This window comes from Amblyomma mixtum, chromosome 2, assembly GCF_055824585.1.
Source record: "Amblyomma mixtum isolate Tamu chromosome 2, ASM5582458v1, whole genome shotgun sequence".
NCBI classification, from domain to species: Eukaryota; Metazoa; Arthropoda; class Arachnida; order Ixodida; family Ixodidae; genus Amblyomma; species Amblyomma mixtum.
This window is the reverse complement of record NC_143013.1, coordinates 10,415,685-10,442,905: the sequence shown is the minus strand read 5'-3', so window position 1 is coordinate 10,442,905 and position 27,221 is coordinate 10,415,685. Positions and strand designations below refer to the sequence as shown.

The 27,221-nt window shown below is 45.5% G+C and overlaps 3 protein-coding genes and 1 pseudogene across 7 annotated transcripts in view; 1 reads left to right on the top strand and 3 right to left on the bottom strand.

The window, feature by feature from the left end:
- Positions 1 to 8,180, bottom strand: part of Asap (ArfGAP domain of ASAP) — a 30,246-nt gene extending 22,066 nt beyond the window's left edge. For 2 of the 4 annotated variants that reach the window (XM_089570439.1, XM_089570441.1), the window contains exons 1-11: positions 7,728 to 8,180; positions 6,764 to 6,836; positions 5,141 to 5,227; positions 3,831 to 3,892; positions 3,245 to 3,319; positions 3,082 to 3,131; positions 2,735 to 2,773; positions 2,527 to 2,602; positions 2,397 to 2,450; positions 1,032 to 1,117; positions 781 to 943 (exon numbers count right to left, since the gene is read on the bottom strand). In XM_089570439.1, coding sequence (XP_089426565.1) covers positions 781 to 943; positions 1,032 to 1,117; positions 2,397 to 2,450; positions 2,527 to 2,602; positions 2,735 to 2,773; positions 3,082 to 3,131; positions 3,245 to 3,319; positions 3,831 to 3,892; positions 5,141 to 5,227; positions 6,764 to 6,836; positions 7,728 to 7,853 — 891 coding nt within the window. In that variant the 5' untranslated portion in view covers positions 7,854 to 8,180. Of the gene's footprint in view, positions 1 to 780; positions 944 to 1,031; positions 1,118 to 2,396; positions 2,451 to 2,526; positions 2,603 to 2,734; positions 2,774 to 3,081; positions 3,132 to 3,244; positions 3,320 to 3,830; positions 3,893 to 5,140; positions 5,228 to 6,763; positions 6,837 to 7,106; positions 7,273 to 7,727 lie in introns of those variants that run through there. The other 2 variants (XM_089570442.1, XM_089570440.1) reach the window with 2 other exon arrangements.
- A 235-nt stretch (positions 8,181 to 8,415) lies between these two features.
- On the top strand, positions 8,416 to 10,549 carry Taf13 (TATA-box binding protein associated factor 13). The gene is made up of 4 exons (XM_089570438.1): positions 8,416 to 8,659; positions 8,719 to 8,791; positions 8,872 to 8,969; positions 9,205 to 10,549. Exons 1-4 carry the CDS (start codon positions 8,630 to 8,632, stop codon positions 9,376 to 9,378), a joined length of 375 nt encoding a protein of 124 aa, XP_089426564.1. The 5' UTR covers positions 8,416 to 8,629; the 3' UTR covers positions 9,379 to 10,549.
- The window catches only part of LOC149358374 (PX domain-containing protein kinase-like protein), a 23,688-nt gene continuing 6,575 nt past the window's right edge, over positions 10,109 to 27,221 (bottom strand). The window contains exons 7-14 of one of the 2 annotated variants that reach the window (XM_089570435.1): positions 25,608 to 25,724; positions 24,278 to 24,416; positions 20,506 to 20,630; positions 19,922 to 20,039; positions 18,958 to 19,036; positions 17,570 to 17,702; positions 16,817 to 16,961; positions 10,109 to 12,228 (exon numbers count right to left, since the gene is read on the bottom strand). In XM_089570435.1, coding sequence (XP_089426561.1) covers positions 11,921 to 12,228; positions 16,817 to 16,961; positions 17,570 to 17,702; positions 18,958 to 19,036; positions 19,922 to 20,039; positions 20,506 to 20,630; positions 24,278 to 24,416; positions 25,608 to 25,724 — 1,164 coding nt within the window. In that variant the 3' untranslated portion in view covers positions 10,109 to 11,920. The remainder of the gene's footprint in view (positions 12,229 to 16,816; positions 16,962 to 17,569; positions 17,703 to 18,957; positions 19,037 to 19,921; positions 20,040 to 20,505; positions 20,631 to 24,277; positions 24,417 to 25,607; positions 25,725 to 27,221) is intronic. The other variant, XM_089570436.1, reaches the window with a different exon arrangement.
- LOC149358375 (uncharacterized) lies at positions 22,115 to 23,197 on the bottom strand (annotated as a pseudogene).

The following is a 27,221-nucleotide window of genomic DNA, read 5'->3' as shown; positions in this document are numbered from 1 at the left end:
GGAGGACACATGAGCCTGCCTCTACAGATAGTGAAACTAAGATAACAGAAACAAAGGAATTGGATCTGTAACCTTGCTATAACACTGAGATAAGGAAATGCCAATATGTTATTGCAACATATCCCGTGGCTTGTGAATGGCATTCTTCAGCGCATATCAACAGGTTCTTCACAAGCCACATGCTGGGAAAAAGGAAAGGCAACAGTGGAACCATTTCAAGAGCTTAGGGAGCAAATCACATAGGAGCTGACGAAAGATTCATGGATGGTCCTTTACATTTTTTGGCATGGCTTCCTGCTTGTGTACATCTCCACACCCAGGAAAATTACTGGCACCAGAAACTTCGTACATCACAACGCCATTTTGTGAAAAACCTGCTTCACACTTCAAAGCGAAATTATCGAGATTACCTTAGTTTCACAGAGGCAAAAAAATTGGGATCATGCACTGATGTTAGGACAAAAAGCTATTTTAGCCATGGTGCTTTGAATCCTGTATTGACCTTTACTATTTTGACGGAGTACACTGGTGGTGTGAAGGTTTTGCTTCAGTACTCACGGCAAAAACCACGCTGCATTGTAGTTACATAAAGATGCTCAGTTTTGTAGCTGGGATGAAAATGTACTAAATTTTCTAACATACCAGCTAAGAACAAAGCTAACAGTACAACAGCAACATATAATTGCAACAACAGTTGAGCAATGGCTCAATTTGTGGAATGACACCGTCACAATTCCGCTAAATAAAGAATCAGCAAGGAACAAAAAAAGAAAGGCCTACGTCTTTGATGTCCAGGGAGGGTGAGCTCCTTAACGTGTTCCTAAGCTCGATGAGTTTCTTCCTCTCTTCGTCCTGCTTTTGCCTGACCCTCTGCAGTTTGCTCGATAGTTCAATGATGTAGTTGTTGAAGTGGCCTATTGTCTTCAGTCCGTCCTGAAAGAAGCTGCGAAAAAAGGCCAATTGCACATCATACTAGCAGTTATGGCTGTCTTGCCAAAGTGTGAAGATAGGAGCCTTTAGGCGGAGCTTACTTGTTTTGAGCGTGGTAAAACTCAACCAGATGCTGGAGGAGTTCCACCCCTTTCTTGGTCTTGATCTCATTCACTTTGATGAGGTACTGTGGAAAAAAGAGCAGTCAACAGCTTCAGATTTTGCACTCACATTTAGCTAAACACGCTTGCTAGATATCATGACGGAGGTTATAGCAGTTCTAGCTCCACGCAGGGTTCAGAAGCCAACACTAGTTCCACATACGGACATTCACACAATCAATTCAAAGCCATTTAGATGTGCAACAGGATTAAAGGACTCACCCGCTTTCAACAAAAGATGGCAGTGCTGCATTCATGAAGCCCCATAACCACATATTTATAGCTACTAACTAATTTAGATGCCGTGAAATAGCATGCAGTAGTTACACGCTATAATTGTTAAGTATGTTGCCGCTAACCTCACATCGGCAATTTAAAAGCCCGCAGCACTCTACTATCCGAGAGCTGTGTGCTGTAGCAGAGTAAGGAAAACCAGCAACACAGGGCAGGGTTCCTTTGCTCTCTCCGACCAACACCTGAAGAGGCTATGGAAGCCGAAAGAGTCACACTTCGGCACACCAATTAGCACCTCAAGGTCGTGCACCCCATTTCATGCTTGAATGCAGGTAGCTGCCGGGGTAATGAGAACCAAGCAGCCAACCTTGCATGAAATGATTCGGCTTAATCGATGTACAGGTAGCCCACACAATGGTTGGGCACTCTTGCCAATAATAATACTAATACAGCAGACTCTCACTAATACAAACTCATTTAATTCAAACTGCTGGCTCTTGTTCGACCCGATGCTTTAGCTCATTCAACATCGAGAGCACTGAAAAGACTGTCGTTAATTCAAATTCTCTGTATTTCAAATAAATTTTCAGTCCTCCTTCAAGTCCAAACTTTCGAGTGTTAACTGCAATATAAAATAATAATAATAATAATAATAAAGAAAATTATACACGCAGTGTGCAAAGGCATAATTTCATTAATTATACAAAACTTGCTTTACTTTTTCATCACATCTTGCTTGTTTGGTGCCTGCTTATCCATTTCCGGCAGTATGCATGCATGCATGTAAGCAACAACGGATAAATAAAAGTTTCAGCTTTAGACCCATAAAATCCACCAATTTCTGCCCTGCCTATTATCAGCCACTACATGGAATGGCACTGCTACTGTTTAAATTTTGTGCAATAACGGCACTGAACAAACTAGATACCCACAGAAAAATTCCAAGAAAGAAGAAGAAAAAAAAAGAAAACCCAGCTGCAAGGCATGCAGGAAATCCTGAAGACTATAATTGCAAAAACAGGACCAAGGTTGTACATTTATGCAGCTGTCAACATAGCAATGGTTGCTCACCTCACACATTTGCAGCTGGAACATCTTTCGCTCCTTCTCCATTTCATCTGCAATCTTTGAAGAGACACCACAGGTATGGAGATCGCTCACACAAAAAGGAGCAAAGAATGACGCACAAAGCAGCCCTTACCTCTGCAGGCGATATCTCCGTTCTAATAAGACCAGCTTCCTTAGCCTGCTGTTTCTTTTCCTTCTCTATTTTAGTTCTGACAAAGAAAGAGACACACAATTAAAAACATTATTAATCAAGTGAAGATCACTACGCGACACCTAACGACACAGATATTCCGCAGTTTGTTAGGCCTTCGGAGGAAAACAGAAATGTGCAGGATTTGTACCTTTTTTTATCGTAAAAAAAGCAAGAAAGGACGAAGGCCCTGCAGAAGTGATAAACAGAAGGGATTAGAAGAGTGACAGAAACAAGCACAGCCAGTCATGCTCATTGAAAAACTAAGGTTCTCTTTTCTGTATTAATCAAGTACGTCAGAAATGCACCACTTGGCAAAGCTTCAAGGAATATTGCGCGACAGGCAATAAATAACAGCGTGCATCACAACTGTAAACATGCTAAAGCACTACATCATTTAATGGTAGCATGCTTAAAAAACGCTATGGTACTTTAGCTAAAGCCCCGTGGGAATCGGGTAGAGGGATGTCAAATCAAACAAACACTCTGTGCACTTACGATTTGGCTTCATAATCTCGAGACGCCTTATCAAATGGTCTCTTGAGGTCCTAGAATGGTGAACAAACAAATCAACGGATGTATGCAAAAAAATTAACAACTGCTTAGCAGTGTCACATTCCGCATGCGCATAATATTCTTTGAATCTCTTTCAGGTACTTACACCTTTGACGCCTCTCAAATCACCTTTCAATAAATTATCCAGGGGAAACATGATAATGTTGTGCAAGCTTTGCATCTGAAAAAAATTAAACCTCTCAGTTATCATTCATTCACACCTGACAACAATGCACGCACTATAGAATTCATGCATTCTGTAAAATCATTTTTTTTTTTAACAGCAAAAGCCGTTGTAACTTTGTTTTAGCCATACATCCCGGAATTCTATCCTTACATCTACATTGTTCGCTGCAAGACATTAATGACTTAGTGAGTTAATTTAATATAACTTAATCTATTCAACTGCCAACAGTGGTAGATGGTGGCTGCCTTGGCTGGTGGCAAAGTGGAGAGGAGAAATCCCCTCTGCACTTTTGGGGGGGGGGGGGGGGGGGGAGAGAGAGAGAGCTGGCCCCTATGAACACACAAAAAATCGAAGGCGAATGAGAGCACAATCAGCTGACACAGCAGTAAAAGCTTTCAAAGTTTCTTCATCACGATAACGTGCCCCTAAATACTGCACAAGCTGGCGAAGTGACAGCTGAAATATGACTGTCACTAGACAGTAAAATGTTAAGGAGATATCTTACCAAAGTTTTCATCAGTGCCGAAAGCTCTTTTGTGACCACCGAAAACTTCAGAAATGCAGCCCCTATAAAAAGTAAAAGCAAGGTTATGCCACACACACTGAAACATCAGCCTTGAACTGCAGTTGACCTCTGCCTATGCTTACTTGTTCCATCCTTATGTAAATATCAGATGCAGAGCTTAACTTTAAAGGCAAACTTGAGCAGCGCCTCAAAATGTATGGATATGACGCTCGTGATACATAGGGCTGCCCAATACTGACTGGGCTTATAATTATGCCTCAATATATACATGCATACAAGAGAGAATAATCTTGTATAACCCGGAACTATGTTAAGCAACAGTGTTGTACCTTTGATGTGCACCGAGTGTTTTAGTCAGTACTTACGAGTTTTGCACATTTCACTGTTATGATAATGTCCATAACAAATGTATGCACTAAAGACTACATTTTTGATTTAGTGTTTATTTGTCCCTTTATACAAGACAGTTTACAATTATAATGTCCATGTTTGCTAACCTCAAAAAACCAAAGCAGACCATACTGTGGCTGGTTTGGTTTAGTTTATGGGGGTTTAACATCCCAAAGTGACTCGAGCTATGAGGGACGCCGTAGTGGACGGCTCCGAATAATTTCGACCACCTGAGGTTCTTTAACATGCACTGAGACCGCACAGTACGTGGGCCTCTAGCATTTTGCCTCCATAGAAACGCAAACGAGATTGAACCCGCATTTTTCGGGCCAGCAGCCAAGCACCATAACCACTAGGGCCACCGCAGTGGCTTACTGCTTACTGTGGCTAGAATAAAAATTGCCAAATGCAAAGCTGCAGATGATTATGATGGTTAAGCAATAAAATTTGTGAAAAAAACTCACATAATCACACGACCACAAAAGTCAAAAGAGAAGTAAAGAAAGAGAACAAATAAAAATGACCAACACCTACGCAGAAAGTACTTTACAACACCACAACCAAAACTGTTAGTGAATTCCAGAAGACAAATTTAGGTTAAATGTCATCACTTTTGTGAGAACCGGTTCCAGTGAATGTGCCTGAAACATAAGGTTCCGCAATTTTATGTCTTTATGACATCAGATTACCCTTCCCAGAAAGTGGCATGGCAAATGTGATACCTCAACAATTCACGTGAAACAGACACACACATAAGAACAAAAGCTTTGCTTCTCTCTGCGACTGCATAGCGCCTCCCCAAATCTGTAAAGCTCAAATGCTTTCACAACGAAAAACAAAGGTGCCAGTGAATGTACAGGAGGGCAAAGAAATAAGCCCACAACGGGCTGCATGCGTACCTATGTCTTGCTCCTGATCTTTTGTGACTGCGTTGGCACCTAGCCTCTCGAGAGCCTTGGAAAGGTTAACTTCGTTGTCGACATGAGCTGCCACGTAGAAAGGAGATTGAGAAGCGATTACTGCAGCGTTCACAACACATTTCAACACAACCCCATTTGCTCTCTCCAGCTTGCTACACAATGGCAGGGTGCAACTCATGAACAAAGCAACAAATTCCTATCGAAGGAGGCCCTCCAGACAACGGTGTACTCCGATTCTGATGACATCGTGGTTAATCCCTTTGTACCATGGCTTAATTGGATTAACCACAGTGTCATGAAAATCCCTGGACTCCAGTGGCTGCAGGACCTCCTTTGAGGGCCATGTGGTGCTTTGTTCTTGAGTTTTATCAGACCAAAGTAAGCCAATAACAGACTATTACATTTGCATGTTTTTCACACTCCCTAAAAGTGTGAAACGAAAATTTCTAGGAAACCTTCAAGGAGCGTTAGATATGTGTTATACCATTAAAGGGGCAATGCAACATATTTTCAAGCCTTTCGAGAGCTCGTCTCATGCTCCCACCACATTTTATGGCTTTTGTTGCTAGAGCGAACAAAACCACCACAGTGGTCTCTCCTGTCTGCACGAGAGGAGAGGACGGCGCACTCACAAGCAAGTCAGTAAAAGAAATGATAAAGAAGGCACGGTTTGATGATATATGAACTGGCAATTACTTTGTGAGAACTTCCTGGCCCACATTCCACTACCGTAACAACAATGCCAAGTGGCAGGGACAAGTCTTTGCATGAAACTGACAACAGTTTCAACAGGAGATGTTTCCTAAGGGTGCCTTTAAAAGACAAGCAGAATGACTCCCTGTTGCAGCTTACAGCACAGACTTCAGCGGCATCGGAATCTGTGCGCCAGTGTATGCAATCATCAGCATGGCATCTCTCACTAGGCAGAAGGCATTTTAACATAACATCAGGGACAAGTTAACCATAAATGATAGAGTGACAACGAAAAACTACCTGTAGCTATGTGCAACCACAAAAACAAATTAATACTGAGGTAAACACTAGTACAAGAGCGCTGTTTGTATCTCCTTTTGAATGGAATGATTCTGCAGTAATAACACTAGTGAAGCCAAAACTCAATGACAAAAGAAAAACGTAACAAAGTTTTTTTTTGTGACGTTAGAAAGCGCTGAGGGTCGGCTGATACTACACGAAGCAGCAAAGGCATGTCACTCGGCCTGACCAGAACTGAATATGCTGATACGAGTGCGCCTGCTTCCACTCTCGTGTCAATGTTGATGGCATTATTGGTTCATGTTCCTGTAACTGCATGGTACCACTGGTACTTTTTTTTAAGTCATCGCTCAGCAATTCATTTACAACACAAGCTGAAAACCACAACTGCAATAAGATTGAAGTGCCTTGAACAAATGCTCCCCAAGCATTATCTGAATGCACATTTAAGACACAGCTTTCATGCATTCTCAACCTGTTGACGTTGGACTTCCTGTGATACAGAGTCGTCACTAAACACAAATGCTGTGGCAGGCCACGATCGGCTAGGGCGAAAAACAATTCATCATTTGAAAATGACCAAACAGGAAGACAGGCAAATGTACTCACTGTTTCCGCTGTTATAAACAGCTTTCACAGCCTTTTTCATCTTTGTGAGGCCATCTCGATCAAAGTCAAGTGTCTGCACAAAAATAAAATCGCTTTTTCATTTCTCCGCCTGTTAATTTTTTTTTAAAGAACAATGACTAAACAGAGTACAATAAATGCGCCTGATGCGTGGTTAAAAAATGAATAAAGAGAAAGGGAAATTATGATGTACCGTTACTTAGATCACGCGACTTGTACTACAACCATCTGCTTCGACATTTTAATGCCTAAAGGATGCTGTCACGAGTTAGTGACGACAGTCACACATAACAAATATAACAGCCCGCAGAGCCTGCGTTAATACTTATGAAAAGAACTCCCCTTGCAGGCGTACACGACGCAGTGTCAAGTTGACCGACACACCTTGCTAAACTAAACATTCAACGACACTCAACTTCCTCAGACCTCGAGCGTTCCGCATACTATTTCCGACAAACCAAGCTGTACTACAAAAGCAAAGAAAAAAAAAAAAGCAGCCGAGACTGCTAACGCTTACACAACCGACACAAACCGAGCTCAAAAAGAACGTGCGCGCAGCGATGCGGCGGCTGTCAAACAGCAAGACGAAAGTTATTCCGGCAACACGCGTAAGTCGTTCCGCTGTAAAAAAACACGGACTAGGAACCGCGAGAAACAATGCAACAAAAACAAGTACGAGGAAGCTCGCCGCAAGAATACGTTTGGTGGTCTTGCGCAAGCAGTGTTATTGAAAGGTGGGTGTGTTCTCTTCCTCCTCTTACTCGCACCTTGGCTTCATTTTTTTTTTCTTTTCAATTCAGCCCCTGCAACCAAGTAAACACTACCGAGTAAGCACTTTTTGCCAGGATTTACGAAATAAACCACGACCGCGCGAGTTAAGGCGCGGCTTTTTCAATCCACCGCACGATTGGTCACGCTTCGGAGGGCCGATGATCGTCCATCTCACCTCTTCTAGCAGGTTGACGCTTTGGCGGCAGTGGTTCATCTTGCCGACGAAAGTCGACGTCGTGGGCGAGTTGTAGTCCTCCTGCGTCTCGGAGACGAACTCGTCCACGCTCATTATACCGGGCATTGTGAATGATTCGGCGCTTGGACGCGCTGTGAAACCGATCAGAAGAGACACACGACAGGATATCCTCTCGTCGGAATCGGTCCAGCCCGATAGGCTGCGTCGGCACTTCCCCGCTGTCTTCGGGCGGCTGCAGCTCTCAGGAATGACGGGGAAGGCGACCACAGAGAACGTGGAGTCTTGGCTCCAACATCTCAGATCCTGGCGATCACAGGGACTCGCCTCGCAGGCCGATCAAAACAAAAACATACGTCGCTTGACATGTCAAGAGTCGACTCGGCACCTAGACCAACAATCACGAGAAAGCCCCGCCAGCCTCGCGATGCAATGGGGATTCTTTCTCTATTGCGCCACTAGTGTCGCGGACGTCGCTTCCGTACAAAGCGATCGAAGCGACACTGGCGACCCTGTTACGAATAGTCATAAAGTCCTTTGACACGCTCTTAAATTTCAATTATTTTGTGCAGAATTATTTAACTAAAGTTATATTGTTTTAAAAATGCTTTACATTGCTTTTATTTAGTAGAATTTTGTTTTCATTTGGCTACGAAATCGCGCCTGCAAAATAAGCGTGGTCGTTTGCATTGTGTTTATGGTTTCGCGATTGTTCGATTGTTTTTTGGTTACGGCTCTCAGGCAGGTTCCAGCATTTGACTTTTGCCCTTAGTAACCGGGATTTTTCTCTGTTAGAAGGACGCTGTAAGGCAGTAAATATATATTTCCTTCGTATGTGTTCGTCTTCGTTTGTGTAGCCGTGCAATTTCTGGAAGTACACCGCGATGGCAGCTAGCGATGACGCCTTTGACCAGGTAACTACGCAAAGGTTCAAGTGTGTTACGACGTGTGATTAATTGAGACACTTTTGCAGTTTGACGACGACCTTCCGGAAGGAGCTGAAGTTCAAGTTGGGGACAGACGTAAGAGGCTTTTCTCTAAAGAACGTGAGTGTCTCGGCATTGTGCACATCTCGTAACGGGCTGGCAAGCGGGATAACGTTCTTTCAATTTTCTTTCATTGCCAGTGAGGTGCATGATGTACGGTTTTGGAGACGACCAGAATCCCTACACGGAGTCTGTGGATCTTCTAGAGGACCTTGTTATTGAATTCATCATTGAAATGGTAAGATCCAGAAAAAGGTGCCCAACCTGTGGCCTAGTCTGCGAATTGCATGCCGTGATATGCAGACAGTGCGTTTCTGCTCAACATTCTGGAGACTTACTAGGGTACATATCAGCATTTCTTGCAAACAAGTATCGAAAGAATGTAAACTTGATCTCTCAGTGAAACAAATAACCTACCGTTACCCAGGAAGCTATGAAAATGACCTAAGCAAATGTGGACTTTTTCCTTTCAGACGCACAAGGCGATGGAAATTGGCCGTACAGGCCGTGTACAAGTGGAAGACATTGTGTTCTTGGTGCGCAAGGATCCTCGAAAGTACGCACGTGTGAAGGACCTTCTGACGATGAATGAAGAGTTGAAGAAGGCAAGGAAAGCATTCGACGAAGTCAAATATGCGTCGGTCTAGCTTCTGTGCAATGAAGTGCTCTGTGTTCAGGCTTTCATGAAAAGGGACCTCCAAGTGCTGCCTGAAAACAAGAACTTTGGCAGCCATATCACCGTGCATTGTTATGGTGTAGCATTTCCAGTGTTAAGTCTCGTGCCTGCCCATAACACTTCCTACGAGTACCAGGAATTTCCACTAGTTCGAACTTTTCATTTGTGGTACAGTGGGCCGTTGTCACTGTGGTAAAAATGCTCGTGGCCATCCATGATGTTTTCATTTGTGGGCTGTTGTCACTGTGGTGAAAATGCTCGTGACCATCCATGATATATGGGGTACAGTACCATAAATTTGCACCATTGTGCTCAAATCACATGAAAACCACAGCTAATGCACAAGTGAGCCACCAGTGGGACATCCTTTAAGCAAATGTGGCATAATGTAAATAGGTCATGCTTAACGCAGACTTTTGCTGTCACAGGATGTTTGTTGGAGTTGGGGTGTGGCAGTGGTCTAACCATTTGGCATGGGAAAGATGACTGCAATGCACTCATAGAAAGTTACTCATGAAAAACTTGTTTGTGCTATAGACTGGTCCAGACCATTAGTTTTTTTTTAAAGATTTGTGAATGTCATAAAAACCTGTTCACACATTCACAGTCTGCACAGTTTGTATCTCACACACACACATTGCAATTGTATGCTTGCGTGTGCAACACTCAATTGTGGCAGAGAATCAACAGCACACAGTGAATAGAATGCACAAGGGTTTATTTTGAAAATCTGCGCTTTCATGTACTATGTACACAACTGAAAATACTGAAACCTATTATCGCTTTTTCACAATAAAAAATTACAGGACTCTTGTTATATTTAAGAATGCAGGTGACACAAAGGAGGTTCAGTTTTGAGATGATGCACACTGCTATGCCTAGTGATGGTCTTTTAGATGATGGGTGAAGGGCATGCGTTAATGTCCAGGGGCTCTTGTGACGCGGAGCACTTGAACGCATCTTGAGTTATGCACCTCTACCCTATTCGTCTAAAAGCGGTGATCTATATTTAGTTGATTGTGCTTGGCTCCTGGAAATGCCAAATAAACCATACCTACCAACACACAGCTTAGCAGAGCAAGTTAACATCAACAAAAACTGCATATCTACTGGTATCACCATTTGAAGTTCCTGCTGGGCTTTAACAAAACCAGCGAATGCTCTTTTAGCGACATCCTTGAGTATGTAGACTACACTTGGATATTTCACGGTCAGGCCTTGTAAGCTTCGTAAGCGCAAAATTGTACACGTCTATCCGAACTTTCACAAGTTTTGCATTACGCCTAAACAATGTCCACAATTTTTTCTTAAATATTAAGATGTAAAAAAAAAAAAAGGGTGCACAGAAAACAAGTGCTATATTAGTGTTTTTCAATGGCATCTATGTTAAACCTCATGCACAGCACTCTGTGCCAGGTATTGCAGCAGGTACACGCCAGTAGGTTTACAAAACGTACTTGGTTCATTTTTACCTCTCTAGGAGATATGGCTGACAGCAAAAAAAAAAAAGTTGTGTTCACTTACAATTCTTTAAAAAAAAGAAATAGACATTTGGTCTTTCTGCACCATGTCTGCCAATTCTGTGCCATTTCTGTACAGCACTGGGATTCAACAAAAAAAAGGCACTTGCTCTTCCTAGTACTGTTGGCCAAGACTGGTGTACGCGTATAGTGCAGTATTAACAGCAACAAAACTTAAGGGCAGCTTCAAGAACTTGGACAAGGCACCAAACGTGAAGTAATGTTCACCGGAACCCAAAAAAGGGGAAAGCAAAACGTGGCAGCACTTGGGAGGGAGGTAAACGTACTAGATGTACAGCTGTCAACAAATGAAGCATGACACTCTAAGCACATGGCCTTTAGTTATTTCACCCTGAGCTACGCTTGCTGCGAAGTGTTTTCATTAAACAGAACATTCAGATAAAGACGAAGTACTTCATACCTCTGAACATCTATCGAGCAACATGCACTTCACAATGGCATGGAATTTCTAGAGGTAATGATTGTGTTGCTGCATTTCATTCATTGATGAGTGCACATGCATTTGTAATTTTTAGTAAAGTTGCAGGCTATCTGATTTTGCTTACATTGCTCTGCTTGAACGAATTTACGTGACCACATATCCCTCTTCTAACGGGACTATTTTTAACCTCCAATGCAAGGCTGCCACATTTTATTTCACTTTGGCCCTCTTGCAGTGAACACTGCTTCACATCCTCACACCTGTGCAAAAACTTTCTGAGAGCAGCCGGAGTAAACAACATAAGCTTTCACACCAGCCTTTGATGTGCTTTGTCAACACACTGCTTGTGCTGAGACGCACCCCTTTGTAGCTTTGTTCATAGCACAAAACAACTTGTCACAATGCTCTTCTGTCCTTCCATTTCGTGCTGCTGTCAACCCTGCACTTTGATGGCACCTCTTTTCAGCCAGCCGGACCAACCAGTGTCATTAAATGAGAGAGTTAGCCTAGGTGGTATCTTTTCCTAGAGTGGCTGGGCTTGTGGCCGGGTGTCAGAGCTTGGGCTTGCTGCAGTCTTTGGTGGTCGCCTTACGTAAGGCGCTCTTGTTGAAGGCCGTGATAGAGGATAGCAGGGCAGAGCGGTCAGTCGACGATCCTGATGACCCTGACCCCGGAGTCGGAGGCCCGGGTGGTGGCGGTGGCGGTGGAGGACCGCCACTGACTGGCAGTAGGGGAGGCGGTGGAGGAGGTGGTGGCGGCGGCGGAGGCGCGCCTCCCGCTGGTGGAGGTGGTGGTGGCGGCGGAGGAGGGGGCGGAGCTTGAGTTCTGACTGCATCCTCGGTCCTTGGAGTACTGCCACCTGAAATGTGATATGACAACATTTGTAGCTGGACGTTGGCACAGTTTTCGAACTGCAATACAGTCAAACCCGCGATGTAATGAACAGGGATATTACAAATTACTGGCTATATCAAACAACTGCTGTTTAAAATTTTTCACAAACGCATGCAATTATAACTGCCATAACACTGTTTCCCATGAAACGCATATATCGAACTGCTGAGCTCCAAGTTCTGCCGACTCTGATGGCAGGCACCATGCTTCACCTCACTCCACGAGTGACAGGTCGTGATGCGGCAAGCATTTGCGCCTTACCTCACACAGGAGTTTCTACATATGCTCCCCTCTTGCACTTGCCAACAGCGCCAGGGAAGATATAGCAGCGAGAACAGCTGATAACCGGGTGGCCAGCACATGTTTGCGACACTTGCATCCATCGACGGCGGTGCCCCGGAACCAGCGGCATGGTTGATTGTAGCCTTTGTGGGGACGCACTTTACTCGTCCCCTGTGGTTCGCTTCCCCACAGCACACCCTCGACACGAGCGCCACGGATGGCATGTTTGCTGCGAGTGCGCGCGCACGGGGGAGACGGCCCTCTTTGGCCTGAGAACGGGGACGTGCGCTAATGTTCAGCGCGATGCTCCGCTCTTCGCCGGCTGGCGCAAAGCCTCATGGGGAGGAACGCACCTGCGCTGAAGCACACGCAAGCGCCATCGCATGCAAGGTGTAGAAAGTGCCTCAATACACAGTGCCTGACTGTGCACCAACATCCAAAGAGGCGCCTTCTTTTTTGTTAAATGAAGAATTTGTCTTCTTTTGCTTGTTTTGTTAATCCTTTTCCAGAGTAGGCACAATCATGCAATAATGCTGGTCAAAAAATGCAGTCTAGTTTCACCTGTCTCTGTATCTTGGTTTGGCCATGAATTTGCGCACTCAGCAACCGTGGAAGGGGTTGTGTAGCGATAGTGGGAAAAGCCAGCAGACGACAATCGATGTGTAGGAAAACTTGTGAGCACGCGGTTCTTCTCGCTGGCTTCACCGGCCGCGATAAGGCGCTGGCAAGCAGTTTGGTCGACGCTCGTGCGGTACTGTTGAAGGATTGGCCGGGTGTACCCCCACATCTCATCCTGTCTGGCCGCGGAGTATCCCTTGCCCTAGCCTGGGCGAACATTCGCTCGTAACCGTGCTGGTGAGTCGGACGTCCTCGATTCCTTAGCGTATTTTGTTGCTCGCTGGCGTTATTGTTGTTGTAGCAATAAATGCCTTGTTCGGGTCAGCCAGAGTGTCATTCCTTTGTTCCCTCAGAGCAAGGCCTGCCGTGGGCGTGCGCTCGGTAGCGTACGCGACCACGGGGTGGGGTCCGGCAGTTTTGAACTGTGTCAGCCGCGGTTAAAAGGAGAAAACGTATTTATCCCCCTATTTAAAACCCTACATCTGGCGCCCAACGTGGGGCCTGCTCTTGGAACATTGGACGACTATCTGTTCGGTTCGAGGAACGTTCTTTGTCCGGACTTAAGTGCTAGGCCTAGCGTGAATTTTGATCGCTAGGATCTGCGGCATGCTTTCTTGAGTGGGAGGTGTATTGCGCTGCAGCATGTTTGCATTTTTCTACACGCTGAGCACATTTTTCGTCAAGTTTTCTCGGGAGTTTCTTCAGCACGAGAACCACTTGGTTCGCATCGAGGGAGAGCGAGGCCTAGCGCCCGCGGGGTTGCAGAGACCGAAGCGAGAGAGTATGGAAGCCTCGTGGGTGGTCCAAGTTTTCTGTATATTTTCTCTACTGTCTCTGTTTCGACTATGGAAGTTGCAGCTTCAGGAGGCGGTTGGCCTGGGGCCACGGGTGCCACTACGAGATCCCTGGTATTGGCAGCTCGGCACCAGGTGCTCCGACACCCGTCCGATACGGTGGGCGCCGGCCGCTCAGAAACTGCTTCGTGCAGTGAACGGGGTATGACCACCCCACAAGCTGATGTCTTCTTTTGTTGAGGGTCGTTGCCACAATGGCAGTGAGGCCTAAGGCTTTTCAGAGCGGCCTGGGCTCAGAAGAGACACGACCACCGGACCGTGGTGTTGAGAGGGGGTGCACTTTGCTGCCCACCCGTTTTTTAACCTCGCACGAACTGAGCAGTCTCGTCCAACTCAAAAAAGGGGCTTTGCTCACTCGAACTTTGCGTTGCATAGCCTCCTGACATGTTTTGCTAGCGAGTTGTGCAGCATTGAGCCACGAGGCCCTTGCAGAAGCCGTTTCGCCTCTCGTGACCTACGTTAAAGGCATGCGGAGTGTGTTTCGGAAATCTTGCAAATCCAGTGGAGGCCTGCTGTCCTGTGCATGTCGTCTCACTGCCGCCTGCGGCGACGGAGCTGCTTGTATCCTGTTTGACGCTTCCATCCAGGGCAGCCATGGAGAGACCAGTCAGCAGTCACTTCCGCCTGCTGTTGGCCCGGTGACTACTGCAGAATCCTGGCCTGCAGTTTTCAACCGGCCTTCTCTTCGCAGGCCTGCGGATACGTAGTCCATGGGCCACACGAGTCATCCCAGCGGAGACCTTCACGCCGCCTTCGGAATACTGCGGAAGTCTGCGTCGACGCTGTCAGCATGACCTCCGCCGCAAGACCTGCCTCAAGTGCCTGAAGACCAGGAGACTCCTCCATAGCATGTACTTGCAGGCGCGTGGGATGTGGGGATGCACTTTACTCGTCCCCTGTGGTTCTCTTCCCCGCAATGCACCCTCTTTAGCTGTGTTAGTTACTTTAACTAACAAGGGAGGGCGCTGGCGTTGCAGTGCCACAGATGGTGTGTTTGCTGAGCGCACGCGCGGGGAAGACGGCCCTCTTTGGTTCGGGAACGGGGAAGCGCGCTGACGTCCGGCGCAAGGCTCTGCTCCTCGCCGGCTGGCGCGAAGCCTCGTGGGGAGGAACGCTCCCCCGCATCTCATCCTGTCTGGCTGCGGAGTATCCCTTGCCTTAGCGTGGGCGAACATTCGCTCGTAGCCATGCTGGTGAGTCAGACGTCCTCAATTTCTCAGCGTATTTTGTTGCTAGCTGGCGTTATTGTTGTTGTAGCAATAAATGCCTTGTTTGTGTCAGCCAGAGTGTCGTTCCTTTGTTTCCTCAGAGCAAGGCCCGCCATAGCCTGCGTGCGCTGGGTAGAGTACGCGACCACGGGGTGGGGTCGGGCAGTTTTGAACTGTGTCAGCCGCGGTTAAATGGGGACAACGTATTTATCTCCCTATTTAAAACCTCACATCTTCCAGTAACCAACCAACCAAGAGGTGACTAACATGGCGATAGCTTTCGTTCTGGCATTCCAATTTTCACGCAACACCGCTGTAATGCGGAGAAACCAACCCAGCTGGCGGTGCTGTGCGGGGAAGCCAATTTAATTGGCGTTTGGCACTCGGTTTCTTATGGCCTCTGCAATCGCCGTGAATGGCTTCTAAACGGCACTAAAACATTGAAAAGTTCTCTAAGTTGCTGTCCATTTGCTGACTACAATGCGCTTGGCCCGTGTGAGTTTTTTGTGAAATTTTTTATTATGAATTTCGGCTATACAATGTCTAACTGTATATGTGCAAGCATACGCCTGCATCACTGCTCACCTCGGTAAAAGAAAGAGGTGCACCAAATCAAGACTGCTGGATATAAAACTACTCTCTTACTTTTACATGGCAGAGTTGATCATAATGAAAAGAATGAGTATACACGGCTTATCACAAGGAGACATTTATCATGCACATGCAAGGGTCAAGGAATGTGCAAACATGACACACCATAAACATGAGCATGTGACAAGGGACATATACTTTGTACACCACTCCGTTTCATTGTTACAAGCCTCCTGTGTGGGAGTCGAAGCATTTAGCTTAAGCATATTTGACTTGGTAGATGCGTTGCATTCTTTTACCACTATCTTTTCTCAGCAGGCTTTATTCCATCCTGCTCTTGGCTTCTGCGCCCTAGCCTGTGGCACGAGAACGGGCCCTGCCTGTTATTCTCATGTGCATCATTTGTCACCGGTAAGCCTCAGTTCAAACTTACAGCAGCTCCTACCCCTTTGTCCTCTTGCCTGCAGAAATGACGTGCACTTTCCTTTATCTTACAGAGGAGAACACAATTTTCTACATAGTGAAAGTAAGTGGAAAAAATTACTTTTTACAAATGACCTAGCAAGGTATGCTACATGGGTAAATCAAACAAGCCGACCCTAATAGGTATTACATCTGTGCGCAGCTATTTTTTTCCACTACCCAGTTGCATTTCAAAAAGGATCCAATACAGGAAAGTGGCACTCTGCTCCTTTTGCAGTGGACTCTTGTTAATTCGAACTTCCAGTTATTCAAAATGATGCATTGGTCCCATCAACATCAAGCATATTTAGAAGGCTCTCCTTAATTTGAATTCTGCATGATTAGAATAAATTTTTCGTCCCTTTCAAGTTTGAATCACAGAGTCTACTATGATTACACCCCATGTCAGCTTAAATTGACGCTCAGTCTGTTCTATGAGATCACATCAAAGCTTTTAACGAATCAGTGTTGCTTACCGTAGAACTGTGGTCAGCAGTATTAATGAAATGCAGGCAACAAGGTGGATAAGTAGGCTCACCGAGAGTAGGACGAGGGGAAACTGTTGTCTGGGGAGCGGCTGGCCGGCTCGCTTCTGCTCTCCTTAGCTCAAGCAGCCTCTTCCTGCGGTCGTCATCCTGTGAAAAGCGAGCCTGGGCCTTGCTCAGCTTGGTGCGCTGCCGTAGCTGCAAGGACAACAAGCATGTGAGTGTAGTCGCAGCTTCATGCCCCTCTGTTTGTGGTGGCGCCCCTGGTAACGAACTCTTAAAACTTGAACACACATTCTTTGCAACATAGTGGGGCCCTCGTGACTTCATTGTTACACTTTGTAAAAAAACTACAGAATCCTAGGAAAGCTTAGGCATGTTCGCAGCCGAGGCGACAGTACAGCATGCTCCGGGAGTTCATTCACATTTCAGCAAGCACAGCAATTCAGGGAGGATAAACGCTTGTGTGCTTAGCTATCACTTAGCAAATGTGACGACTGCTCCGAAAGCAGCAACAAACCCATCGCTATTTTGCGCAGTCACTCATTCCTGTGCTTTCAAAAATTTGCTGTTTGCATTTCACTTGTCCTAAGCAGTACTCGTACAGACTTGCTCGGGCTCGGTGCAGTGGCTAGGCAGGTTACAATACAAAAGACAATCGTGTGGCATCACTGCTTCCACCCCACAACCTTGCATCTCATGAGCCTTCACCTTCGTTTGCGCTTTTTTCATTACTAGAGCACAAGGCTGGCACATGTATGCACTTGCATGCATGCACAGAGAAAGAAGGAGACAGAAATTCGCACCTGTTTCTGATCCTCCTGCAGCCTCCTTTCTGTGCGCGAGCGTGCTGTCTTGAGTGCGTCCTTCAAGGAACTGGGGACCCTGAGAGCCAGCTTGGCCGTGCTTCCATTGGCCGGTGCTGCTGCCTGAAAAAACCTGGAACCACAATCGACACACCCTGTTGTATGCAGCCAGCCTTGCCTGAGATGAACTGGACTCTGCGGGAGTACGTACTCAACATGGATCACAACTCAAAACATCCTAAGAATGAGGCATGGTGACCACACATTACAGTAAGGTCTACAATAAGAGATTATCGTTTGTGAGCATCATGCCCTAGAGCAACCAAAAATCTTATCCTGCATTCATTGCTGCTGTATCGTTTTTCTAGAGCACAGCATTACTGGAAATGGCAAAGGTGATTTGGCAACTTGCAGTTTTTACGAGCCGCATAAATAAATAACGAGATTTCAGTAGTGGCACTCGACACTAAAACTGCTGCTCAATCTCTTCGTTCAGGCTTGCTAATACAGCTATGGTACTTCAGTGCCCAGAACAAAGGTCATGTTCACTGCCTTGTATACTGGATATAATACTTGAGTCAAAAGTTAGAGCCTCCGGTCAGACAGTGTTTGTTGAGGCTTCATTTTATATAAAAAATTTTGGCTTCAAGAAGCCCCCACAGGAAGAAAGGCATATCTGCAATACACCTTGACAGTTTCCTTAACTTTAATATGTATGTATAATGCAACTTCTTTCGTGGCAAGTTCTGCACAAGCAGTAGGCTATAAGACCCAAGTCCAGGCTTACCTTTATGTGGTAACAAAGAATACACTGAGTCCACGCTAGGATTATCATAACATGTTGTCATTGAGTGACCACCATTTGTCGGAAAATCAACGAATTCAAAATGTCACTACTTCGTATTTTTACAATAACAGTCATGAAATAATTATTCACCCTGTTGTCGCACTAGTTAGAAAATTATCTTAAAACTGTGCATCCTGAACTCTTGCAGCATAAAAAAATCCCATCACACTGGGCAGAGAATGGCTGCAAAAAATTCTACGAAGAAATTATGGTTTAAGGAGGTTTAACGTCCCAAAGTGACTCAGGCTATGAGGGACGCCGTAGTGAAGGGCTCCGGAAATTTCAACCACCTGGGGTTCTTTAACGTGCACTGACATCGTACAGTACACGGGCCTCTAGAATTTCGCCTCCACCGAAATTCAACCGCCATGGCCGAGATCGAACCTGCGTCTTTTGAGTCAGCAGCCGAGCGCTATAACCACTGAGCCACCGTGGTGGGTGACAAAGAAATCAGCCAAATCAGGTGACGCGTGTCACTTGGTCTGTAGGACTGCTGACAGGCAAACAGAACTTTTCTTCTGTGCCAAGGGTGCCAACTCACGGGTGCATAAGCAGGTCTGCCACCGATGGGAGCCCGTTCTTGCACGCCTCCGTAGAAATGAGCGCCTCCAGCACAGACCCTGCAGTAATGCCAGGAATAACGGCACACTTCAGCCACAATAGCTCAAGAAACCTTGAACACTCCATCATTCAATTTGAGTGTGCTGTTGTAAAGCCGTGAGCCATCTCCTGCGATACACATACCTGCTGGAAAAATTGCATAAAATGTATCGCCAATACCAGCCAGCAGCAATGTAATTCATACAATGTACAGCAGACACTCATAATGATTCAAATTTCAAGGGACCAGAGGTTTTGGTTTGAATTGAATTGGTTTGAAGACAAAATGTGGTTTGCTTTACGGATGCATATGTGCATACAAATAGTACTTTGCAACCTTTTTCTGTGCAAACATTGCTATAAACAAGCAAGACAAAATATGGGGGAAAGGCACTGATATATTTACTCAACCAGCAGTCAGTCTCCAACTTGTTGTCGATGATGAACTGATTTTCCAATAGAGTAAAACCACATTAAATGGAACATCAAAGGACTGGAAGAAGCGTCCGAATTATCTGATGGTTGAATCATTGGATGGCTTTATATATATAAAAAAAAGGTTAAATGTGCACTGCACTTCATTGCGCGATATATTGCTGGGCCGAGCGATAACCACAAAGTAACATAAGGACTAAAATGATGGATTACAGGTGGATGCTGTGCACACACGGTACATCCTGGCTTTTTTCTTGCTATTTAAAAACATGGTTTCAGAGGATGCTGCAATCACGGTGCATGCACAATCTAATGTGCCAAGTATGGATGTGATAAAATTGTGCACTGGTACAATGTAAAAATAGCAGAAAGGCAAGTTATGTGGCAATGTGGCAAGTTATGTGTCACATTCACTGCAGGACAAAGGCCCCTCCCAATGGCCGCCCTGTACAAAAAATCAAATGCCGTACTCAATTCGGGTGGGCAGGGTGCTGGGAAGCTGTCACAAGTTGGCGTGCTGCATGGCCTGCCAAACGTCATTTCGTAGATCATGTGGCCAAAGCTGTATGCGTCGAAGGCCTCTGCAGTCTGTCAAAGGAAGAAAGCAGAGCCCTATGAATGACAGGCCTCAAACAGACCGCAAGCGCTGAAGTCGTAATTAAGACTGAGCCTACTAGCCTTTCACGCCCTTGTTAAAATGGAAGCCCCAACCATGGTTAAAATTATCGCTAATTGTGATAGTGCGTAGCTGCATAGCAAAGTGAACTGAGTTTACCCACTAACCATGGTTGTCGTATTCTCTGCGGCCTCATTACCTAGCACTCTTTTTACACAGGCAGCCTTAATCGCAGCTGAACCCATCTAAGTGCAGCAATGCTTAACCGCAGTTACCTTGTCTGTGCAACAACGGTAGTTAACTCGTGACATTTACTGTGTTACAAACAACGAGGAAAACTGCTGGAATGGGCTCCAGACTGATTTTGATATTCTAGGGCTGGTTAAGGAGAACAGCCAAGAAAAAGGAGACTGGTTCCTGCAGGTCACAACCACCCACCCTGACTTTCTTGAGGCCAACCACGAATGGTCGCAAGCGACTGGGCAAGCCAAGCAGCTGGTTCTGCAGTGCTGTCAGGGCACAGTCATCTCCTCGGAGGACAATGTTGCCGAGGTGCAGGTGACCTGCAAGCAGAAATTGTGTCTTACAACAGCACTCTCCCGAGCAGCCCTCCGCAGCGAAAGTCCACTGAGCAGCAAGTTTCAGTCACACCTGTCCCTGCTCTTGTTCATTGCGCAACTTTGCAAACTGAGACACCTGCTGACAAAACCCAGCCAGCCAATCAGATTGTGGAAACTGGTGAAAGTTTTTAAGCATCACCCAAGCCTAAAGTAGCTGAAAATGAAAATTGGTTTTGAGGAAAGGAAATGATGCAGTAACTGTCTCAAGTACCTCAGTGGACAATGGAACCCTGCCTCAGTGGGCACCTATCTCAGTGGACACCCGAAATGCACTGTAAGGGAAGGGATAAAGGAGGCAGTGAACAAGAAAGAGAGGAAGAACTGTAGTGGAGGTCTCTAGAACAATTTCGACCACCTGGGGATCTTTAATGTGCACTGAAATTGCGAAGCTCGTTAAATATCCCCAGGTGGTAAAAATACAGCTTTTTTCACTTCTTAGCCAGCCGTATGAATCAGTGCAAAGTTTTAGACTAAAAGACCCATGGACAATGCTGTTACAAATAACTACTCAAATGGAGTTCCGCATGCACAAACAACAATTCGAGTGGATGTCCTTGCATGTACGATGTGCCTGCATGTTGAGCAAACCAGGTTTTGAAAAGGCAACAAACGCAACTGCAGTCAGGTACTGTCTTCAGTGGAATTATCTGAAAAATTATTTTTATCTCAAATAGCAGTACAGTCTGCTCTTGATAACTCAAATGGGACCAAAAACTGGTTTGAGTTGCAGGGAGTTCAAATTACAAGGAGCCCTTTTAATACCCTCAATGTTGAAAGGAGCAAAACATCAAGCTCGAATAAAACCAACAATTAAAATTAGCCATAGCCCACGGCGGAAAAAAAACAAACTTGAAAATGCTATCATGCACTTATTCCTGCTTTCAACAAAAAGTCTGCACAGCCTAACTTTAAAATGCAGAAAGCTTCTTTCAAAGCCCAGAGAAAATGCTATGCTTTTTCTCCCCATTTGCATAGTTATCGTGGGATATAAGCACATGGGCAGCGTGTTGTAACGAGAAGCAGCTAAAGAGATTCAGAAATGACGCTTCTGTGTGTAGTCACACAAGATACAAGATGTGCGCACATGGCCACTGTACTACAGTAAAGTACAGAGAGAATGCCCACCCGGGCTACAGAGACATGGAAGAAAAAAATGTGCACTGGGCAAACTTTCGAGTCACGTGCCAAAAAGTACAAAAAAGTGGCCGGATTGCCACATCAGTGGTAAATCCCATGTTCATTTTCTCACTCATCATCGCTGAACCCACTGAAAGACATGTCGCTGTCGGTATCAAATGGAGCTGCAGTGCTTCGCCAAGCTCCCATCGCCGGTTTGCAGCTCAGCGAGGCGGTGGTAGAATTCCTCTCTTCAGAGCCATCCAGAGATGTGGAGATGCCACTGTTTAAAGAACACCTGGACAGCATCCTCAGAAAGAGCCACCCACGGAGATGGCCTAGGCATAGCCAGCAGGCAACTTCTCAGTTTTGTATGTGCCCACTCGCAATGGCACGTTGAAGCAGACTTTTCAGCGGACCAGGTAATGATTTGAAGCCTCGAAGTTGCCGAGGTTCATTCAAGGAGACTGTTGTTTACCACTTGCCCCGCTGCCCGCTCATTATCCAAGAATTTCATGAGCACTTCGTCAAGCTCTTTGCTTAAGACTGGCCGTCTGTTTCTTCATGGCTCTCCTGAATTTGTTTCCCTGCAACAGAATTAGGAGGGCCATGAAGGCAATAACTGTCCAGTGGGGTCAGCGTCTGTGTGAAGCCTCCACCTGCCCGGTGGTCTTTAGGGGGATTTACCTCTCTCCACCTGCCACCTGTCAGTCATTCCCCTCTCCACTTGTAGGGGAGAAGAGGGAGACGCGAGATGCAGAATGACTCGGCAAAAAAATGGCTGACAACAGCAGGCCTATGTGCAAAATATACAGCCCCAGAAGAACTATCTGAGCAAAAATAAAGCCTGCGGGATCTATACCTTCTTTCATGGCTCGGGAAGAACAACCTGGGTCACATAAGCCCGACCATTGGCTGTGTTTGGAATGCCCACCTGCCAGTGCAGTGCACATCGCTTAACTGCTGCGCCACTGTGCCAGTAGTGGCATAACGACTTGCTGCGATCTAACAATGTGACACATTTTGCATAGCTGCACAGCCGGAACTGGAATGGAATCATAACTGGAATACTAGACAGGGGAGTGAAAGACAATGAACTCAGAATTAGAACAGAATAAGAACTGGAATAGACTGGTGAGCGAAAGATGCGTGTTATTGCATTTCCTCTGCATCAATCCAACTGACTGCCCCTAAAAAATTTTTTTTTTTTGCCCTGGCACTGTTGCGGAAGGGAGTGGTGGTTGTTGTTCCATTTGCAAACACGTTTTCTGTTCAAATGAAAATGTTTTGCAGTTTCGCTGATGTCTCCATTCTTCTTGTGCCACTGAACAGCTTCCACCTTCCGCTGAATAGTGTAGCTATTTTCCATGGTCGACGCAGGAATCCAGATGAATGGTTGCATGGCAGGCAGAGGAATGATTGTCTACTTGTTGCTCGTGAGCCGTTTCACTTCTATCTTTTTTGCTCGGTACCTGGATGTCAACTCTGTCGTTATCGTTCCCTTATCTCTCACTATTCTGTTCTTCTCATCCACTGCCGCTCCACCTTTATCCGCACTCTCGCCAGTTATCGTTTACCGGACACTTACCGTCCCAGAGTACTTTCCTCTCCTTTCTAAGAAAACCAATCCCCCCCCCCTTATCTTATCCCTGAAACCGAACAAACAGCATGGGTCGTGGTATCGTCTCTTGTTCAAAATGAGTCACCCGCGGCGTTCATGGATGGGTCATCTGGGGCCAATGGACGTTTTCACTGCGGGCGCTTCCCAGGCTTTCGAAGGCACCGAAACTAAACAGATCTGTAGGTGTGGGCAAAGTTTGGGACCTTTTATTAAATTATATATTTCGCCCCGAAAGGTGGGTGGAAAATACTTCGGATGTTTCCTCTTTTGCTTCACAGCACGTTGCCTGTGTGCTCTAGACAAATGTGATCAAGTCTAGACATGTTGTGCAGAGTTCACTCCCTCAGCAAGAACCTCTTCTCTGCTTTCTTCGCAGCCACAGCTTTTGCTTTTCTCACAACTAGGGGTGTGCGAATATTTAAACTTTCAAACACAAAATGAAGAAAGGATGCCTTCAAATAATGAACATCTGTTTAGTATGATAAAAATTAAAAAAAAAAAAAATAAGTAGACAAATGTTGTCGGCCTTACTTTTTTCGAAGTATAATGTATGATCTTTGCAAATGAAACCAACAAAACTCGACTGACTCGGCATCATAGGAAAAAAAAAAGACATGACATGCAGAATTGTCTACTGTTTGATTACCTGTACTGTGGTCATGCAAAATAACAAAATGAAATCCATGAATGACGTGACTCGCAACTAAAAGTAACACGATGGGCAGTAGTAAAACTTAATTTGGACTTTGAGGAACCGGAGGAAATGCCCAAATTATCCGCCGAAGGTCTAGTTATTAACTCCAACCAGAGATGCAAATCTCCAAGCATGGTAATCAACATCAGGGTAACGCACCATGATGAAAGCCGTGTTGGTGCAGCCCCAAGAGAACCTGCAGCACCTGCCGACCCAACCTAGCCACAGTGGCTGGAGCCAGCTGCTTGGGACCTCGCATGGTGCCGTACTTCTTCAGGTAGCTTTCCCGGGGCTTTGCCTGCAACAGCACATATCCCATAGAAGGCTCAGCTATAACTGCAAATGCTTTATGAGGAGAGGAAAGCGGCAGTAACTGTGTAGTTTATGGTGGACAACCAAATTGCAACGCAAGGGAAGGGCTGCAGGAGGAAGTGAAAGGAGGCAGGGAGAAAGAGCCCCTGTAGTCACAGGCTCCAGTTTATCCTCAACCCCCTGGCATTTTATTACGACAATGACATCACCTCCAAGTAAATACGGCCGCCACGGCCTGAATTCGACTTCGCAACCTTGCACCTAGAAGCTGAACACCAAGGCCAATGTGCCTTCGCATCTGGTGTTCTGGTAAGATCTCAATTTCAGTTTGCATCATTCAATACACTTTCCATGTGCATGATTAATGGCCGACACAGCCACACTTAGCCTTTGAAATAAAACAGGCAATATCAAGCAGCTTGTGAAGTTGGCATAGGCATAAATGCATGTGGCTTAGATATGAGCTTGGAAAGACAACTGTTTAGCAAGCAAACAAGTGACCACGTGGCAAAACAAAGAACTTAGGTGGCAATTTAACTGGGAAGGACAATCAGTGGTCATTCAAAGCATACAGTTCCAACTAGCAGTTGTTAAAGACAGATTCACACAATGAACTGAGCTAGTGTTTCAATTATTCCACCAACTGTGGGTAGTCCGCGACCTCAGTGACATCCACGAAAGTGATCTGCAAATCTGCAATGGACGAGCGAGTCGCATAGGGCACAAATGAACGTTACAGAGTCTTCACTTGTGATCCACAGGCACAACAGCTATGACTGCCACTTCTCTGCCCAGCAGGAAGGCAAAACATCTGGGAGACTTTTCCTTTCTCTCTCAGAGCATTCACTGTTTCATGAGGATTTTTGGGCAGACCATATTAGTATACTTTCAATTCACACATTCAAAGCAATATGCTGCTAGGACCAGAGGAGTCTGCCAAACACACTTGCAGAATTTGACGAAAATGAGGATTTCCTTAACTACATATTCATAGATGCTAAGAGCCATTCCCGAACTGCCTTTCCTTACTATTAGCAGTGATTTTTGGCTAACATGGTCACCATATGAAACATGCTTCTGTCTCCTTCCTCTTCTCTGTACTGTGAATGCTGTGTGTAAAAAGGTGGGATGTGCCTGCCCGCCACAACACGAAAAACCCGTCGGTAGATAAGCTCACTGTGAGGACTACCTGGCACATCTCATCCCTGAGGGAACCTTGAGGACAGAACTCTTGCACCAAGGCCGCCCCATACTCGTTGACGCAGCCGAGAGACAGCGGCAGCACATGCGGGTGCTGCAAAGGAGAAGAACATACCACTGAGCAACAATTTCGAGTCATACGTCACCTGGCTGCAAACACCTTATTTGTTGTAAAGCACAGGCTGCTCATGATGTAAAAAAAGCGCACAAGGAACACAAGGGAAGGAAAAGAAACGACGCAGAGAAGTGCTAAACTGAGGTTTATTGCTGACACGCGCAATATAAGGTAGTCACATTAAAAACATAAAAACAACAGCAACCACACGCAGTCCCTCCTCGAAAGACCAAGTCAGAGGAAAAAAAAATGGAACTGAAGCATCAGGTGCCACTCATCGCTATGGAAGGATCAGTTAAAAAACCGTTATCAAGAAAAGGAAGCCAATGCAACGCTGAGGCTAAGAAATCGATTTCACAGTCTGCCAAGTTAACAGAGAGCTCACTGATACAAAGATTCTGACATTTCCTAATATGGTATGCCTCCATTATCTCGCGTGCGCGCTGATCACGATGTCTGAAAAGTATGACGGCACTAGAAAAAATCTGCGTTGTTTCTTTACCGTCCCTTGTGTTCCTTGTGCGCTTTTTTTACATCATGAACGTTATCCAACTTGCCCAACTTTCGGCTTTGCATAGGCTGCGAATGCTGTTCTTTGGCCTTAAAAACTATCCCACATAAAAAAAATTTTGATGTTAGCTAGGTTTATTTATGGAGAGCAGTTATCGGTACATTTGGGGACATGGAAATAGAGCAGAGTCATGATAATTCAAGCAAATAATTTTTGCTGGCAGTGTATAATTTCAATGCATTTTAAAGTTGCTTAATTAGTATTGTGTTTCGCTTCATTCGCTTAATCCAAACTTTTTGTCTTGTTTCAATGCCCCCAATGCAAGAAAGAGTGGTGGCTGAGGTCAGATACATCAGGTTTATGGCATCGTGTGAGCTGAAAATTTGGCACGTCAGAGTTAGCTCGGATGTGATCCAAAGGAGGGCCATGCTACCGGCACTCCAAGCGATCGAATGCACTTATTGGCATGCCGCTGGTCTTAGTTCTCTTTTTAGAAGGCGTCCAGCCGTTCCGGCGAAAATGTTCATTCTCGTCGATACAGTCCGCGTGGTTCTGTACACCGAAAATGCGCGCTGATCATGATCTGTTCGTTGGTTATGTGGGGGAAGCCTTCTTGTATAAACGCTGCTGCTTGTTAAGATGCTCCACCGCTACCATGTCGAATCTGTGAAGAAGGCCGTGGAAGGCCTTAATATTTTTGAGCAGTTATGCTTTGATGTTCCCGACAGGCGGCATGCAGTACATGATGACGGAATTGCGAAAAATCGCCACTGCTGCGCAGTTTTCCTTCAGAAGTAGATGACAACTGCTTACTTTCTATATCAATTAAACTTGCTGCAATGCAAAACCGTTTTTTTTTGTTATCAATTAAACTTGCTGCAATGCAAAACCTTTTTTTTTTTTTGAAGCTATTCAATGATTCAGCCTTCAAATAATTCTAGAATTTTTTTCGAGTCCCTTGAGGT

Bases quoted from the DNA above. Each gene is read 5' to 3' on its own strand.
- Taf13 (XM_089570438.1), top strand. From the start codon at position 8,630: ATGGCAGCTAGCGATGACGCCTTTGACCAG. The intron at 8,660-8,718 runs GTAACTACGCAA...ACACTTTTGCAG, and splicing joins GCGATGACGCCTTTGACCAG to TTTGACGACGACCTTCCGGA. The intron at 8,970-9,204 runs GTAAGATCCAGA...TTTTCCTTTCAG, and splicing joins TTGAATTCATCATTGAAATG to ACGCACAAGGCGATGGAAAT.